This window comes from Hipposideros armiger, unplaced genomic scaffold, assembly GCF_001890085.2.
Source record: "Hipposideros armiger isolate ML-2016 unplaced genomic scaffold, ASM189008v1 scaffold_356, whole genome shotgun sequence".
Classification (NCBI taxonomy): domain Eukaryota; kingdom Metazoa; phylum Chordata; class Mammalia; order Chiroptera; family Hipposideridae; genus Hipposideros; species Hipposideros armiger.
In genome coordinates, this window is record NW_017731706.1 from 1,454,728 (window position 1) to 1,473,479 (window position 18,752).

General features: G+C 36.9%; 1 protein-coding gene across 1 annotated transcript in view; it reads left to right on the forward strand.

The window, feature by feature from the left end:
- Positions 1-10,024: 10,024 nt before the first annotated feature.
- The window catches only part of LOC109392910 (coiled-coil domain-containing protein 7), a 98,630-nt gene continuing 89,902 nt past the window's right edge, over positions 10,025-18,752 (forward strand). Inside the window, exons 1-3 of the mRNA XM_019661620.1 lie at positions 10,025-10,303; positions 11,452-11,544; positions 18,488-18,571. Of these exons, the coding sequence (XP_019517165.1) occupies positions 10,025-10,303; positions 11,452-11,544; positions 18,488-18,571 (456 nt within the window). The remainder of the gene's footprint in view (positions 10,304-11,451; positions 11,545-18,487; positions 18,572-18,752) is intronic.

An 18,752-nucleotide genomic window follows, 5' to 3' on the forward strand; every position in this document is an offset into this window, starting at 1 on the left:
GCTATAAAGTCAAGGTGTTGGCAGGGTCACACTCCCTTCAGTTTCTGGTGGGTGCTGGCATTCTTTGACTTGTGACCATATCACTCCAATCTTTGCCTCCATGGCAACATTGCATTCTCCTCTTTTTGTCTGTGTCAAGTCTCCCTCTCCCTCTCTCTTAAAAGGACACTTGTGATTACATTTAGGGATTAACAAGATAATCCAGGATAATCTCCCCATATAAAACCTTAAATTAATTTCATCTTCAAAGTATTCACCATCTAAGGTAACATTCACAGACTCCAGAGGTTAGGACCTAATATATTTGGGGGCCATTATCCAGACTACATCCTAGCCTACTTTCAAATGGTATTATAACACTCCACATATAAAATAAGGACCTTATAACAATATATTGGGTTGTTGGAAAAGTCATGATGCGTGTTTGCAACAGATGGCACTAATTCATTTTTGGAAGTACTAGAGTCATTCGCTTCTGTGTTACTGCTGTGTCATTTGACAGCTGACAGTTCTAGCTTCATTCTAAAAAAAATTGAGCGAGTTGGTTGAGTTTTGGAGATTTTATGACAGGTTGAAGACGGAAGATCAAACTGTGCATTTTTGCCATATTTTACTGTTTTACGTCCATAAAGGGAAAACATGCGTCAAGCTTGTGAAAAGTTGCATAAAGTTTACGGTGACAGTGCTCTACAAGAACATCAGTGCCAATGATGGTTCACAAAATTCCGTGCTGGTGATTTTGATCTCAATGACGCTCCTCGGTCAAGGAGGCCCACCGAGGTTGATGACGACAAAATAAAGGCATTGATGGAGTCAAACCCATGTTACATGACACGAGAGACTGCAGAAACATTGAACATCCATCATTCAAGCATTCATGACCACCTGAAGAAGCTGGGATACGTAAGCAAGCTCGATATGTGGGTTCCGCATGAACTCAAAGAAGTTCATTTGACGGCATGTATAAACATCTGCAATATTCTCATTAAACGTGAGGAAAACGATCCTTTTTTGAAGCAACTGATAACTGGCAATGAGAAGCGGATTGTTTACAACAATGTGGTGCGCAAACGGTCTTGGTCCTGACGTGATGATTCGCCTCAAACAACATCAAAAGCAGACATTCATCAGAGAAGGTTATGCTCTCAGTGTGGTGGGATTTTAAAGGTGTTGTGTTTTTCGAGCTCCCACCAAGGAACCAAACAATCAATGCGAATGTGTACTGTTGCAATTGGACAGTTTGAATGAATCTATCATCCAGAAACATCCAGAGCTTGTTAATTGTAAAGGAGTTGTTTTCCATCACGACAACGCGAGACCACATACAAGTTTGATCACCAGTCAAAAATTATTGGAGCTTGAATGGGATGTGTTGCCACACCCACCATGCTCTCCTGACCTTGCACCGTCAGACTTCCACTTGTTTCGCTCTCTTCAAAACTCCTTGCGTGGTATAACGTTCAATTCAGGTGAGGCTGTAAATCAGCACCTTGTTCAGATTTTCGCAAATAAAGACAGGTCCTTCTATAAATGAGGAATTATGAAACTCACTGAAAGATGGCAAAAGGCTATCAAACAAAACGGGCAATATATCATTGAATGATCTTTGTTCTTTATATAAATAAATGACCTTAGAAAAACAAAGACAGAATACATCATGACTTCTCTGGCAACCCAATGTTTCCACTTCTTCCAATTGGCTGTTGTGCTTTTATTATCATGCATTTTACTTTAACATATGTGCTGAATTCCTCACTACATTGTTATTGATTTTTGTTTAAACAGTCAATTATCTTTGAATATTTAAATTAGAAAAATGTTTTTATATATTCCCCTGCAGTTACCATTTTTGGTGCTCTTCAATCCTTTCACAAATCTAGATTTCCAACTGGTATCATTTTCCTCCTGGTTGAAAGATTACCTTCAAAATTTATTGTAGTGTAGGTATGCTTTTGATTAATTATTTCAGCTTTTGTGTGTCTGAAAATTTTATATTTCACCTTGTTTTTTAAAAGATAATTATTGTACATAAAGAATTCTGGATTGGTCATTTTTTCTTTCAGTACTTTATTATGTTGCTTTACTATCCCCTGTCTTGTATTGTTTTTGACAAAATATCTGTTGTCATCTTTATCTTTGTTACTCTGTATAAAATGTGTCTTTTTTCTTCTCGTTTATATTAAGATTTCCTCCTTTTCACTACTTTTATGCAGTTTGATTACAATTTGTCTCATTTCCATCATGCTCCTTGTGCTTGGTGTTCATTGAACTTCTTGGATCTTGAGGTTATACTTTTCATAAAACTTAGAAAACCATTTAGGATTCCACATACATGTATATTATGTCATTTGAAGTTTTTCCACAAAAATCCAGATAATTTTTTCCCCCAAACCTTTTCTGTATCTTTCTTTTTGGTTAATTTCTCCTACTATGACATGAGGTTCATGAATTTTTTCTTCCATAATTACTAATTTACTGTTTCACTCATCCAATGCATTTTTCATCTCTGACATTGTAATTTTCATTTCTGGAAAGTTGATTTGAGTACTTTCATGTCTTCTGTGTCTCTACTTAACATGTTCAATATTTCCTGTAGATTATTGACTATATGGGATACATGTCATAGCTTTTATTGTCCTTGTATACTAAGACTATCATCTGTCATATCTTGGAATATTTTAACTAATTACATGTTATATAACTTTTGACTGGATACTGGACATTGTGCTTCTTACTTTGTGGGGTCTAGATATTTTGTATGCCTATAAATATTTTTGAGATTTTGTTCAGGGTCTCAGTCAAATTATTGGAAACATTGCTCTTTCCAGGTCCTAATTTAAAGCTTTGTTTGGCAGGTCCAGAGGAATGTGTAGTATATGACTAGTTTTGACCCCCACCTGAGGCAAATCCCTTCTGAGTACTTTTGAGTATCCATGAATAATAAAGTTTTTCACCGTAGTTGGTGGGAACATAAAATATTCCCAGCTCTTTGTGAGCTCAGAGTATTGTAACCTGTGATGCTTTCAGGTGATTCTTTCACTAGCCTTGGGTGGTATCCATGCATGTGTACAGTGACCATTAATCAGGGAGCCCCTCTGAAGACTTATGGAGCTCTCTTTGTTTTTCAATATCTTTTCTAGTATCCTCTTTTAACTTTAGCTTCCTTGGTCTTCCTGGACATCTTCTCAACTCAGGCTAATTTCTGGGATCTATCTGTTTTCCCTTCTCTTTGTATTATGGCTTGGAAACTCTTCTCATTAGGAAGTAAGCTTAGAAAATCACAGGGCTCATCTTGTTTTTCTCCTGTTACACAGAGATCACTGTTATTCGTTGCCTGGTAGCCATCTTTTTTCTTTTTTTTAAGATTTTATTGGGGGAATGGGGGAAGGGGAACAGACAAGTTACTGTTTTTTTGTTTTTCTGTCTAGTTGTGGAGGACATTGCTTCACTGGCCCATGTTGGTATTATCATTGCGCTCTTCCTGGGTGAGGCAGTTGCTCGCTGGCCGTTGGACAGCTGCTCCCGTCAGCTCACAAAAGCTCATGCCCGCTGCCAGCCAGCCCCACTGCAGCCTACATTGTCATGGGCGACTCATGGCAGCCCAGCTCCAGGTGGAGCTGTTGTTCACCATCTTAGCTGTAGAGCGCGCAGCGTCACTGGCCCTCATGTGGGATCCAGACTGGAGCCCTGCTCCTCAGAGCTGGCGTCCCAAGCCAACTCCTAACCAACGCGCCACTCAGCCGGCCCATCTGGTAGCCATCTTGAAATTCATTATTTCATACATTTCATCTAATTTTTTAGTTTTTTTTTAAGCTGGGAGCATTACCCAGTCCCTTGTTATTCTATCTTGGCTAGAAGCAGACATCTTCATGTTATCCCTTGAAGAATAATAAAATAGTATATGTCTATGGTACAACGTCTATGATCCAATTCCAAATAATTTTCAGGTATGGCATTAGCCAGGAGTCATGGAAATTTTTTTTTCCTATAAAAAAAATTTTATTTTTTCTTCTGTTTCTGTTTTTTGGGTTTTTCTTTTCCCATTGAAATTGGCATTGTTGAAAATCAATTGAATAGATGCATCTTGTCTTATGATGGGGTTATATTCCTATGAATCCATCATAAACTGAAAATATTATGTTGAAAATGCATTTAATACACCTAAATTATTGAACATCATAGCTTAGCCTAACCTTAAATGTGCTCAGAATACTTATATTAGCCTACAGTTGGGTACAGTCATCTAGCATAATAAATGTACTCTAGAGTATTGGTTGTTTATCCTCATGATCACATGGCTAACTGGGAGCTGTGGCTTCCTGCTCTTGTCCAGCATCATGAGAGACTATTGTGCTGTATATCACTAGCTCAGGAAAGGGTTAAAATTCAAAATTTGAAGTACTGTTTCTACTTACACCTATCACTTCCAAACCATTGTAAAGCTGAAACATTGTAAATCAACTGATCATAATTTGGGACTGTATGAGTGAGTGTATTGCTGAACTCTTAATTTTGTTCCATGAATCTGTTTGTCTATCTGTGTGCAATACTATACTGCCTTTTTTACTATAGCTTTATAATAACTCTTGAAACCACACAGAGTAAGTTATTTAAATATTTGCTCATTTTATGTTTTATTTATTTATTTATTTTTAGCTGAGCCATCTTGCCACCTGTTGGCAGCTCAGCAGCAGCTCAGCTTGGGCCGTGAATCAAACCAGGGACCCTGTTGCTCAGAGCTCAAACTCTTGAGCGAGCTCTTAACGAACTGAGCCACTTAGCCAGCCCAAATATTTGCTCATTTTAAAAGATTGTTTTGGTATTCTAGATATTTGCATTTTCATATAAATTGAAATATTATTTTGTCAATTTTTGCCAAATAGTTTGCTTGGATTTTGATTGGAATTTCATTTAGTCTATAAATGTAATATTAATAAGCATAGATTAATTTAAGGACTGCTGACATTTTATCAATATTGAATCTTCCAATCCATGGAACATGGTGTCCATTTCTATTTATTTAGGTCATTTTAAATTTCAGTAATGTTTTATAGTTTTATTTGTACATGTTTTGCATATTTTATGTTAAAATTGTTCCTAAATATTTGGTATTTTTTGGTCATAGTATAAATGATTTTTAATAAAGCTTACATTCTGTCTGTGAAGGAATTCAATTGTTTGTTGCTAGTATATAAGAATACAATTGATTTTTGTATATTGACCTTCAGCTCATGATCTTGATACATTAATTATTAGTTTTAGTAGTTTGTTTATATATTACTTTGGATTTTCTTTGAATATAATCGTGTCATCCAGGGATTAAGACAGTTATATTTCTTTCATTGCAATGATAATGTCTTTTATTTTTCTTTCCTTATTGCACTGGCTAACGCCTCCAGTACATGTAATAGACATGGTAAGAGCAAATATTCTTGCCTTATTTCCAATCTTAAGGGAAAATTACTCAATTTTCCACTGTTAAATATGATGTTAACTGTAGAATTTTCATAGATGTCCTTCATCAGATGATAAAGTTTCTATTCCTAGATATTGCTTGTCTGTTTTCTAAGAATAATGGACTCATTCATGTCATAGATTTGAACAACTGCCAAGTTTGACATTCTATGCTTAAATTTATTCATCTTGCACGCTTCTTCACTTTTACTTTATCAGCACTGATACTTGTCTTTATTTCCAAGCTATGTTGAATATTAAAGACACAGAGAGATAAGGATACTAGATTTTTTACTTAGCTAATGCTGAGTGGTTTGCTCATGTAATTTGACAACTTGACCATTCAGATTTTGCCAGTAAAATTAAAAATAACTAGATATTATCACTTTTCAGGGCTCTGGAAAATAGTAGAATCTGCTGTCAAATCTAGAAAGTTTTAGGATCTCTTTTAAATTTAATGTCATCTTTCCTATCCCTTCCATTTATAATGGTTTTCAGAGATTTTGAATTTAGTGATTCAATTCTTTGTAAACAATTTCTTCAGATTAAATTTATTGCCAACATTTTTATGTTAGTGTAGTACTTAATATGTTTGATCACTATATGCATATTTTCTCTTTATTATTGACATGATACATACTGAAAAATGCACAAATAATAACTGTAAACCTTCATGATTTTTTTAACACACCCAGAAAGTCAGAGCAGGAAACATTTCTGGCACTCCAGGAGACTTCTTGGTGTCCCTTTCCAATCAATCCCAACACTAACACCAATAATACACTGGAGGTTGCTTGCACTAGCTCTTGAGAGCCGATGGTTACAGTTTGGTGAGGCAGTTTTTAAACATAGCCATTATTAACAATTAAATTATATCAAGTTAATATATTTTTTTAAATATAAAGCATTTTACTCTGGTCAACAAAGCTTTATTTGGAGAGTGTTTTAAATTAAATAATCTTCAATTTTTTACAGACAAAAAATTATTTTCCTAAAATCAAACTATGGAAAAAATTCTAGCTTGGAAAATTGCATATGAAAATGCATAGAAGCTGAAGGGACTCAGAGGCACAATGCATCTGTCTAGTCCACTTTATTTTTAAAACCTCAAAAATGCTGCACAATTCCGTGGGAGTATAGAGTCTGATAAGCGGACTCCACAAAAGGTCTCATTGAAAAGAGCTTTATTTTAGACAATGGCAGATGAGGGCCTGAGGCTCAGGTTTTGTTGGTGATGCCAAAGTTCTCAAAGTACAGGATGGGCCCGTATTTTATTTCTTTTGGTCAAATGTCTGAAAGAATCTGCACTTGTGAAATGTCCTGGAAGGAATTATATAGGAGAGAGGGCAAGAAAGAAAGTCTGGACATTATTGTTCTTGAGGACTCCATAATTGCCGAAATTCCTCAACTTCTTCCGCTCCAGGAAAGCCGCGAATAGGAACCACTTCGTGCGCAGCTCGCAGCCGAGGGCGTCAGGCGTTGGACATCCGCAACGTGTCAACGGCTCAACCCGGCCGCTGGCGCCCTGAGGAAATTACTGGCGCCCTGAGGTCATTGCTGCCGCCCAGGGCGGGGCGCAAAGGCCGGGCCTTTCCTTTCAGCACAAATGTCAGTTTATAAAGGAGCAAGGCTGGAGTCTGGCAGAGTTTGCAGACTTCTGTCTTGAAGGAAGTCTGGGTGGCTCAGAATTTCCAACTTGGTCACCTTAGAGCCACCCTCGCCAAGGCAGAACCACCCTGTGACCTGACTTCCAACAGCCTCAGCAGGTACACTCTGGAGGAGAGACTGGTGTGCTACGGTCCTCACCAAATTGTGAGAGTTTTCATTAGATTCTCTGACAAGAGCATCCTTGTTTTTCTGGTAATTTTTTTTGCTGTGTGACCTCCTCAGTGGTACTCGTGCTTCTTTCCATGAAGAATCTCAGGCAAACCATACTTTTCTAACCCACCACCTCCCCAATTTTGTATACAGTATCATTACAGATTTGAAATTAATATCAAGTTAATCTTTGAAGGAAAACCAGAAAACATTTATCTTTGTGGTGAAGAGAGACTGATAAACTTGGGCCAATTTATGGTGATATAATATCAATCGCCTAGGATTGTTAGGAAGGCTTTAAATGAAGTAAATATGTAAATATAAGTATTCACTGCTGTAACTTTTACTTTTGTATTTATGTGAACTTCATGGATCCATTTGTTAGGTTGCTTTCTAGCACCCGGGAAGTGTCCCATTTTTTCCTTACTGGTTTCTTGAAGTAGCCCACATCTCTGCCTTCCTGTCTGTTACTGTAGACAAACTTTCCCTTTGCTTGTCTAAAGTGAATTGGCCCATTTGTGCATTAAAACCCATTTCTTCTTGTTTACTCAAGGATATCAGCCCAGCAGGTTTCCGCTCTGCCACTGATACATTTTCACTTTTTATTCAGTCATTTCCATCAGACTATGTGTTAGTTTCCTAGGCCTACTGTGACAAAGTACCACAAACTGGATGGCTTGAAACAATAGAAATGTGTTCTCTCACAGTTCTGGAGTCTGAAATCAAGGTACTGGCAGTGCTATGCTCCCTGGAAAGGTTCTAGGGAAGACTCTCCCCTGGCTTTTTCCTAGCTCCTGGTGGATGCTGCCAATCCTTAACATTCCTTGGCTTGCAGCTGCATCACTCCAGCCTCTACAGCTGTCATTACAGGGCCTTCTTCCCTGTATGTCTGTGCATGTGTCTTCACATGCCTTTCTTATAACAGCAGTCATTGGATTTAGGGCCCACCCTAATTCACTATGACCTCATCTTAACTTGATTACCTCTGCAAAGACTATTTTCAAATACGGCCATAGTCACAGGTGATAAGGGTTAGGATTTGAACATATCTTTTTTGGGGGACACAGTTTAACCCACAACAACAGGACTAGTCTAGGTGTGGAGAGTTTCAGACCACAGAAAACCAATGCTGTTCTATCTTAATTTTGCCAGTCCACTCGATAACTCTCATGGTCAGGTATATACTTGAAAGCTCTTTGGGAGGAGGCATTGTCCTGAATCTTAATAAGTCAGCTTTGGAGAAAGAGAGAAGTAAAATGAAAGTCTTAAGTCCTGCCCAGTCGATACTTTCTTATCCCAGCATGACTTTGGTGCTGCCTTGTTATTACTCTGCTCATGCCCTGAGGCTAGAATATTACTTCTATGGAAATTATATATATATATATATATAATATATATATATATTATATATATATATTCTCTCTCTGTATATATTTATATATATGTATATATAATTATAATTTTAATATAGTTTTTTCTTTTTAAAAAATGTGTATACAAAATAAAAGGGCTGGCCGAGTGGCGCCCTTTGAGTTGGTTGAGTTGGCATGGGATGCCAGCTTTGAGCAGCAGGGCCCCGGTTCAGATCCCACATTAGGGCCAGTGACGCTGTGCCATCTACAGCTAAGATAGCGAACAACAGCTCGACCTGGAGCTGAGCTGCATGAGTTGCCGGCCCCTGCTGCAGTGGGCTGCCATAAGCTACTGTGTGTGACTGGCAGCTGGTGTGAGCTGCCAAGATCTGCCTTGAGTGGCCGTCCAGTGGCTGGTGACCAATCTGCCTCACCCGGAAAAAGCGCAATGAAAAAACCAACATGGGCCAGTGAAGCGACGTCCTCCACAACTAGACTGAAGAACAAGAGGACAGAAACTTGTCTGTTCCTCTTCCCCGGTTCCCCAACGCTGTTCCCCTCCCCCAATACCCCAATAAATAAATAAAAAAATGTGTATACGTTTTTTTGGCCATGAGGTGCTCCAAGTGGTTACCATCAGTGTCCAGACAGTTTTGATTACAGTGAACTACTGCTTCAGCAACGTTGACCAAAGTGTCCACTTGTATACATTTTTTTGGTACTTCTGATATCTATATATATATTGTGTGTGTGTGTGTGTGTGTGTGTGTGTGTGGTACATATTAGCTCAAAAATACACACACACACACACACACACACAGGGTGCCAAAAAATGTATACACATTTTAAGAAAGGAAAAATCTGTATTAAAATTATGCTGATGTTTACCACTTTGAGCACCTCTTGTAATTGCAGAAGTCAAACGTGACTTGAATTTGTCTTTTGTTATCAGTATATATTGAGTTTTACAATTTTAATACAGTTTTTTCTTCTCTTAAAATGTGTATATATATTTTTTGGCCCACCCCCACCCCCCAGTATGTGTGTGTGGTACGTATTAGCTCAAAAATGGGGGGGCGAAGAATAAAATTTTAAAGTTTTCTAAATATATACACTCACTGCCGCCACTGTCTTCTTCTCTCCTGTCAGCTCCCATCCTAAATGCCCATACATAAATCAGTCTTAGGCCACCTTTAGGGGTTTCTTACAGTTTTTAAAAATTTATTGTTAGGTATGTTTCTCTTTTCATTTTGTAATTTCTCTAGAGTGATTTTGGGGTTCACCATCTTTATTGCAATTGATAATCCTGCCACCATCTTAAATCTGAAATCTTCATCTTTTATTCATAGGGAGGAGTAAAATTTTTTCATCTATAATTTGGAAGCCAAGTAAATAACAAAATGAAGCCAGTAAAGCATCTGTCAGCCTATGGTAAAAAATTGGCAAATGTTCCAGAAATAAGTTACAAAAAAGGACTATTTAATTCACCATTGTCACATAAACCAAAGGAAAAACATAGTGTAAAAGTAGTACGTGATAAACTTGAACCAATGATCTTAAGATCTCCACCAACAGGAGAGTCCGTTGTGAGGTTTGCTTTGCCCATTCCATCAAGTAAGACAAAGGAGTTAATAGCAGAAGATGAATTGCTCAGGAAAATTACCAAACATCTGAAGACGGTAAGACACTTGTTGGTCTCTGTGTTGGGGGTCCCCATCACCATCCCCGAGTTTAATGATTTGCTAGGAGGATTCACTAGATTCAGCATTTAGACATTAATGACTAAGGCTTATTGCAATGAAAGGATACAAAGCAAAATCAGCAAAAGGAAAAGGCTCATGCGTGAAATCTGGAGGAAACCAGGTCCGAGTTTCCAAGATTCCTCTCCCTGTGGAGTCACACAGGACGTGCTTAATTCCTCCAACAACAAATTGTGACAACATGTGTGAAACGCCTACCAGAGAAGTTTATTAGGGACTCAGTGCCCTGGGTTTTATTGGAGGTTGGTCACATAGCTACTCTGCCTGTCATATATCAAAATTTCAGACTCCCTGAAGGAAAGGAGGTGTTCAGCATAAATCATTGTTTATACAAACCGTTTAGGGGCACTGAATCACTGTTATGGTGGGAACCGTCTTAAAATCTTAAGTTCTGAGATGCAAGCAAATCTTTCTAAAGATAGGCTTTTCTAAGTCTCATGCCTGTTATGTTAACTCACTACATTTTAGAAGCTTTAGCTCTTAGTTTTGGGGAATAAATATATCTTTCTCTGGGTTTCTCTTTGCACAGTGATCCAGAATTAAATTGTAAATGTATCAAATACCAAGTGAGAACAATGAGGAATAGCACAAATATAAAAAGACTATAGTTTGTCAAACTTCCAAAATAAAGATTTGCTCAAAGTTTGAGGGGTTAGTTCAGAGAATTTTATTTCAAAACTTAATTGCTTTCTGGCCTCCCTCTCTCTATTTTGCCCACTCTCTTCAAAGAACAAAGTCGAGTCAGTTGAATTTTGAGGAATACTTTGGTGTTAAGTAGAGACAGTGCTTCAGCTATTCATAGACAGACCCTCTCCCTGTCAACACAGAAATGGATGCCTCATAGGGTCTCTCTTCATTGTTAGGAAGTAGGTTCAGGGACTGGTGCTCATCACTTCTTCATGATGACATGAGATGGAGCGTAAGATGGAAAATTTAAGCTTATGGCACTGGTAGAAATAAGTCTTACTACTAAAAAGGTCCTGACATGGTTTATTTGACATCTTTTTATATTTAATATAATAATTTTAAACTATGAAAGTATTGAATTTGCTTTGATTTTTTCATAGGTTGCTGATTCTTTGGAAGAAACCTATGGCGTTAGTACTGAAAATGTAGAAAAACCAGTTGCAAAGCCTGCACAGGAAGAATTATCTTTATCTGTAAGTATACACAACCCTAATGAAGAGACATTCATACTGAAAAGGGCTAAGATTTCCTTTTGTAGTCCATATATATTCACAGAATGAATTCCCCATCCAAGAGAATGATCCTCTTAGGAAACGTGAAAATAGTGCCCAAGTTTTCCATCCTCTTCCAACACTTAAAGTTTAATTAAGGCAAGCATGTGTGTGTATATGTGTAAATATACATATGTATCTTGAGTCTATTTTTAATGCTAATGCTTCTCCTGTTTAATTTGTAAACATGTAGTTGGCTGTTAGTTTGAGATGTATTCGAGTATTCTTTATCATGTTAACAAAGTTTTCTTCTATTTATAGTTGTCTAAATAAAAAAACAATAAAGAGGTCATTGAGTTTTAACAAATGTCTTTGTTGTATATATGAAGTAACTATTAAAGTTATTATTTGGTTCTCCTTTAATCTATCAATGAATTATTTGGCATATTTTTAAAATATTCAACTGTACTTTAATACACTTTACTAATAGACTATTTTTTCTCTATTTGTAATTAGTTTTGTTAGTTAGGGATTGAGTTTGGCTCCTGGTAATAAAATGCCTATGTTGAATCTTTCAATCCATGAACATGGTATGTCTTTCTCCATTTAGGTCTTATTTGATTTCTTTTATCAGCATTTTGTAATTTTCATCATACAGATCCTGTACATGATTTGTTAGATTTATACATTAATGTTTCATGTTTTCTGGAATGATTTTTAATGGCATTATGTTTTAAATTTCAGTTTCCACATGTTTGTTGCTGGTATATATTATAGAAATATGATTAATTTTTGTTTGTTAATCTTGCAAACTTGCTCAATGTTCTTTTTAATTCTAGGAGTTTTTCTGTAGATTCCTTGGGATTTTCTACATAGACAATTGTGTCACCTTCAAATAAGGACAATTTTACTTCTCCTATCCAATAGGAATGTGTTTTATTTCTTTCTGTTGACTTGTGCTGGCTCTGGCTCCCAGTATCATATTTAATAATAGTGATGAGAACAGACATCCTTGATTCATTCTGACTGCTACTTCCAGACAAGGGTAGAAGTTCAGTTCTCTGCTTGGCTCCACCAACACTGCTCTGATGGGAGATTTGGAGTGCTACCTACTACTACCATGGGGTGGAGATTCACTCTCCAGATCCACTGACACCACCGTTGTGACCACCGTCGTGGGGAATAAGGAAAGCCATCTTTCATTGCCACATTGTTTTTCAGTCCTATTCACACATATGGGGTGGCGGTACGGTTTTTTTCTTGGTGTTTGGCACAAGTAGGATAAGTATTGTCAAAAAGGTTTTGTGTTATGGTAGAGGCCCCCCTTCACAGTCCTCTGGCTTTTCTTAGGGTTTTTGTTTGTTTGTTTTTTCGGTTTGTGCTTATTGGCGGTTCCAGGTTGCAGGCTTTTCCAGTGCTCCATTCATTTTATGTGTACATAAAAAGAAACCCTAAGGAACTCATTGTTCCTAAGGTCCTGAGATCCTTGTCTTTCTCTTTCCATCTTTCAGAATTTTCCTATGTTTGTTGTGTTATGTCTAGGGTACTTTAGTTGTAGGAGGGAAGATTAGAGGAATGGGCCTAGCCTACCATGGCCAGAACTGGAAGTCCAAAATTATTTTTTATCTTTGATATGTTCTGATGTCTGCTTTGTCTGATACCGATTTTCTTATGATTAGTCATTGCGTAATATATCTTTTTTCAAATTGTTACTTTCAATCTATCTATGACTGTATGTTTACTGTGTCTCTTTGAAACATATAATTGAATCTTGTTTTTTTATAACAGTGATGATCTGTCTTTTAATTGGTGTGTTTAGTTCATTTACAGTTAATTGTACAATTAAATATGTAATTAATTTATTATAATGAAATGTTAATGACATAATGTGAAGTAAGTTTACTATCCTGCTATTCGCTTTCTTTTTGTCCCATATGTTCTTTGTTCTATATGGGTAAATTATGTATTTTTTAGTATTTAATTTTTTTTTGGCTTTTTAGCTTTTTTTTTTTTGCTTTCTCTAGGAAATTCAATATGTATCTTAAACATTACAAGCTATTTTGAGTTAATAGTATACAGCTTCATTTCTAATGTGAAAACTGTATAGCAGTATAATTCTGTTTATCTCACTTATGTTTTTCTGCTATTGTTGTTACATCCTTGTTTCCCCTTTTTTCTGACTGCTTTAAAGATTTTCTATTTTTGGGTTTCAGCAGTTTAAGATATGCCTAAGTGAGGTTTTCAGTGTATTTATTCTGTTGGAGTCCATCAAGCTTTGAGTTTATATGTTTCATCAGATTTGGAAAATTTTGTTCATTATTTCTTCAGATATATTACTGCCTCCTTTCCCTATTTTTATGACATTCCAATTACATGTATATTAGACTCCTTGATACTGTGTAAAAAGTCATTCACACTCTATTCACTTATTTCAACTTTTCCTCTTTCCATGCTTCAGTTTGAACAATATATATTACCCTATCTTCAAGTTCACCAATCCCTTCTGTGGTGTCTGATGTATTGTTAAACTGTATCCAATGAAAATTTTATTTAAAATATTGTACTTTTCACCTTTAGGATTATCCTTTGGCTCGTTTTTAGGGGTGTCTATATCTCTCTTTCTGTTATCTGTTTCTCTACCTAGTCTATCTGTCTTTTCCTGCAAATTCTTTTATTAATAAATGAGTTTAAATTTTTCTCTTGAGTTTAAATTTATGTGCTAATTCCAATATCTGGATCATTAGTACATTTCCTTCTATTTTCTTCACAGTACATTTTCTACTATGGATCATGTGTGTTTTGGTTATTCATTTTATACATTTTTAATGGATCCCAAGCATTGTATTTAGTAGAACATTGGAAATTGTGGTATAATGTTTTGTTTTCTAGAGAATGCTTGCCCTTTCCAATCTGGCATTTAGGGTGAAGGCCTAATCATTCTCATTTTCCTAAGAACTGAGTTGAGCAGGAACTGATCCATGCGTTTAAATTAGGTTGCATTCTTGCCTGATTTGTCTAATCTATAGTCTCTCCTATTGCTGCTTCCCCTGAGGGGCTGATTTCTTTGATCTTGCCAGTATTTTAACTGGCAGGAGCTTGGGCTTCAAATTTAAATAGTTTTGGTTCACATTTTGGATCAATCCTGACAGAGCTTCAAAATACAATTACTAAGAACATGCAGGATGAGATTTTTCTGCTCTTTAGCTTCTCCTTTTTTCTGGTTGTGTAATTGCAAGCACAAACTATAGAACGTTTTTGTTATCCCAAAAATCTCCCTTGAACTCCTTTGCAGTCAGTTTTCTTTTACCCTGACTCCAGATCCACTGATCTATCACTATAGCATTGCCTTTTCTAGAATTTCATGTAAATAAAATCATATGTAGCTTTACTTACGTAGCTTCCCCTTCCACCATAATGTTTTTGAGATTCATGTTGTTCTAGATGTCAGTGGTTTATTCCTTTTATTGTGACGACTATTCCATTTCATGGCTAAACCACAATTTGTTTATCCTTTCACCAGTTAATAAACATTTGGGTGGTTTGATCCAGTAGGTATTTTGGCTATCATAAATGAAGCTTTTATGAACATTTGTGCACTAGTCTTTGTGAAGACATAAGTGCTCATTAATCTTGGATAATTACTTAGGAGTAGAACTGGTGGGTTATATTTTAAGTATGTGTTTAACTTGATGAGCAAATGCCAAGCTGTTTCCCAACATGGCAGTAGCATTTTGTGATCCTACCAGCTCTATAAAAGTTCCAGTGGCCTGACATCTTGACCAAAATTGGTATTGTCAGTCTTTTTAGTTGTGACCATTCCTTGGTATGTAGTTCTCATTTTCTGCCACCTTCTTAGCAAAATTCAGATGAGGAAGAGTGTTTGGTGAGAGAAACAACTAATTTTTCCATAGTTAAAATTTTAGACATCCTTATCTCTGGCAACTACCTCCTATACGTCTTATTTAGTCTGTCTAATATTCTGACTCCAAAATAATTTGATTCCATTGGAAACTATAACCCATTGGTCCTACTACTTTTTCCTGTCCCAAATCCTTCATGTGTTTTTACTTACCTAGATTAAATTTCATGGTCCATTATTATTGCTCCCTTGCATATGTAGCGAATGCTCTTACCCTGTCCTTCTTTATTGATCTTATTTTGTTAAACTGCAACCCTGATCTAATTGATCTCCATATTTTCTATATTTGTGACACGTGAATGTGGGTGGAAGAAAATCTCCAAGTATGCTAATAGTCTCATTTTACCTTTGTGGTTAGTAACTCTATTTCATTTATCTTCCTACTTTCTTGAATACTATTGTGATTTTCTCCTCTCTGGTATAGGTCTTTACCATGATAAAAAAATATGTGAGCCTATGAATATGTTTAAAATGCAGTGTTGAGGGAACATATTCCTCAGGGAGAACATTATATGAGAACCTTAACTGTATAGGAATATAAGCATCTGAGATTTGTTTACCATGATTCAGTTCTATGATTTACAAATCACTGGTCTTCTAGAAGAGATTTAATCATTGTGACATTTTAGTTTGTAACTATTTTTTTTCTTAAAGTTTTCTCTTGACTATTAAGTGAGGGTGAAAGACTAAAGCTCTTGGCAACTATAATCAGAAGTCATAATTAGCATTCACTTTTTTTTTAACACAAAGAGATATTTGTAAAGTATACACACAGTGGTTACTTTTTTTGGCCACCCATAATATTTCAGGAGTCTAAGGCTGAGATGCTTGATTTTCTGCAACTGTGTAGAGGAGAATGAAAGATATAACTGGGTATATATCATTAATGGGCCACTTTACAGAATATACTTTCTTCCACACTTTCTGGGAGAATTTGCTAGTATAGCATTTGGAGCATGGTTTCTTGTCTTATATGTTTGAAGGAACATAAATTGCATGCATAAAATTATTTTCAAAAGTAGTTAAATATACTAAAATATACAAGCTCAGAAAATTAAGTTCACAAACTCATCCTAGAAAAAGTGCTACATACCACATTGCTGACTATCACTATGGTCACCTTCGAAGTACAGTAATACCTTGCTTTGCAAGCATAATTCGTTCCAGAAACAAACTACTCGTATTGCAAGACATCACTCTTTTACCATGTTAAAATGTATTAGAAATGTTTGCTCATCTTGTAGAACACTCGCAAACCAAGTTACTCGCAAGCCAAGGTTTTACTGTACTCCCCTTGGGAAGCTATGCATTGATGTCAGTGCCTAGTCCACCCTTCAAAGCAATTTTGGAACTCTCTTTGTGGAGAGCTGTCATCGTATTACATTTGAAGTCCTGAATGTCATAAAAATGTCTTCCTTTCAATATTTCTTTTATCTTTAGGTAAAGACAGGAGCCATTGGGGGCCAGATCAGGTGAATAGGGAGGGTGTTCCCATACAGTTATTTGTTTACTGGCTAAAAACTCCCTCACAGACAGTGTCGTGTGAGCTGGTGCATTGTCATGATGCAAGAGCCATGCATTGTTGGTGAAAAGTTTAGGTCATCTAACTTTTTCACGCCGCATTTTCAGCACTTCCAAATAGTAAACTTGGTTAACTGTTTATCCAGTTGGTGCAAATTCATAATGAATAATCCCTCTGCTATCAAAAAATGTTAACAACATCTTTTTTTTTAATTGGGGAATTGGAGGAGGGGAACAGTACTGGGGAATCGAGTGAAAGGGAACAGACAAGTTGCTGTCCTTTTATTCTTCAGTCTAGTTGTGGAAGACTTTGCTTCACTGGCCCATCTTGGTATTATTATTGTGCTCTTCCCAGATGAGGCAGGTCTGTCGCCTGCCTCTGGATGGCGGCTGTTGACAGCTCACACCGGCTGCCGGCTGCTCACACTGGCTGCTGGCCACACATGGTAGCTTATGGCAGCCCACTGCAGCAGGGGCTGCAGCCTATGTCATCTCCGGCGACTCACAGCAGCCCAGCTCCAGGTCGAGCTGTTGTTCACCATCTTAGCTGTAGAGGGCAGTGTCAGTGTCACTGGCCCTCATGTGGGATCCAAACCAGGGCCCTGCTGCTCAGAGCTGGGTCCCAAGCCAGTCGGCCAGCCCTAACAACATCATTTTGACTCTTGATTTAGACTGAGGCAACTTTTTTGGTTGTGGAGTATTTGCTGACTTCCATTGTGCACTTTGACGCTTTGTTTCAGGGTCATTTTGGTACACCCATGTTTCATCACCAGTGATAACATGGTCCAAAACATTGTCTTGCCTCTCCAAAAGGTCTTGGCAAACTTGGACTCTCCTTTGCTTTTGTTCATCGGTGAGCTCTATCAGGAACATTTTTGCACACACCTTTCTCATGCCAAGATTTTCAGTTAAGGTTTTTCTAACTGTTTCTCTGTTAATGTTTACTTGGTCGGCTCTGCTTTACAGTCAGACAAAGATTTTGATGCACAATTCGATGAATTTTTGCAATGTTTTCATCAGTTCTACTCGTTACTGGCTGCCCTGACCTCTCTTCCTCAGTGACGTGTTCTCTCCCCTCAGAAAAACGTTTAATCCATTTGTACACTGCCATTTTCATCATGCCATTATCCCCATAAACTGGGACTAACATGTCCCTAATTTCATTTCCTCTTGCCAACTTTAACAAGAAATTGAATGTTTGCTCGTTGCTCTAATTCAAGTTCAGACATTCTCGTGACAGCACACAAAACCTCGCAAGAACAATAGTGAACACCACTCAGCAAGACACCACCACACATTGACATGAACACAGCTGTGAGACACTGATATACCAAGGTTATGAAACCTTGCTGAACTCTTTGTACAGTGCTGCCAATGTAAGCGCATGGTGGCAAGTTTGGGAACTTAATTGTCAAACCTCGTAGATGACTGTGCATATACATTTTGAAATAAAAGTAACTTTTTATTTTGTTATTCTTTTCAAAGGTTGGGGATGATCTGAATTCATTCTTGGATTGTTGTTCGCAATTTGCAGCTCAATTAGAAGAAGCAGTTCAAGAGGAACGTCATGTATGTATTCTATGTAAACTGCCCAGTGTAAAATATTGCTTATTAAATATTTTAATTTAATAGTAATAAATATTAATCAATAAAACAATATGTATAATAAAATTAAATATTAACAATAATTTAATAATAAAATATTTAAAGTTATATTGGTTGTTTGACATGAGTGTGATAATCCAGTCAG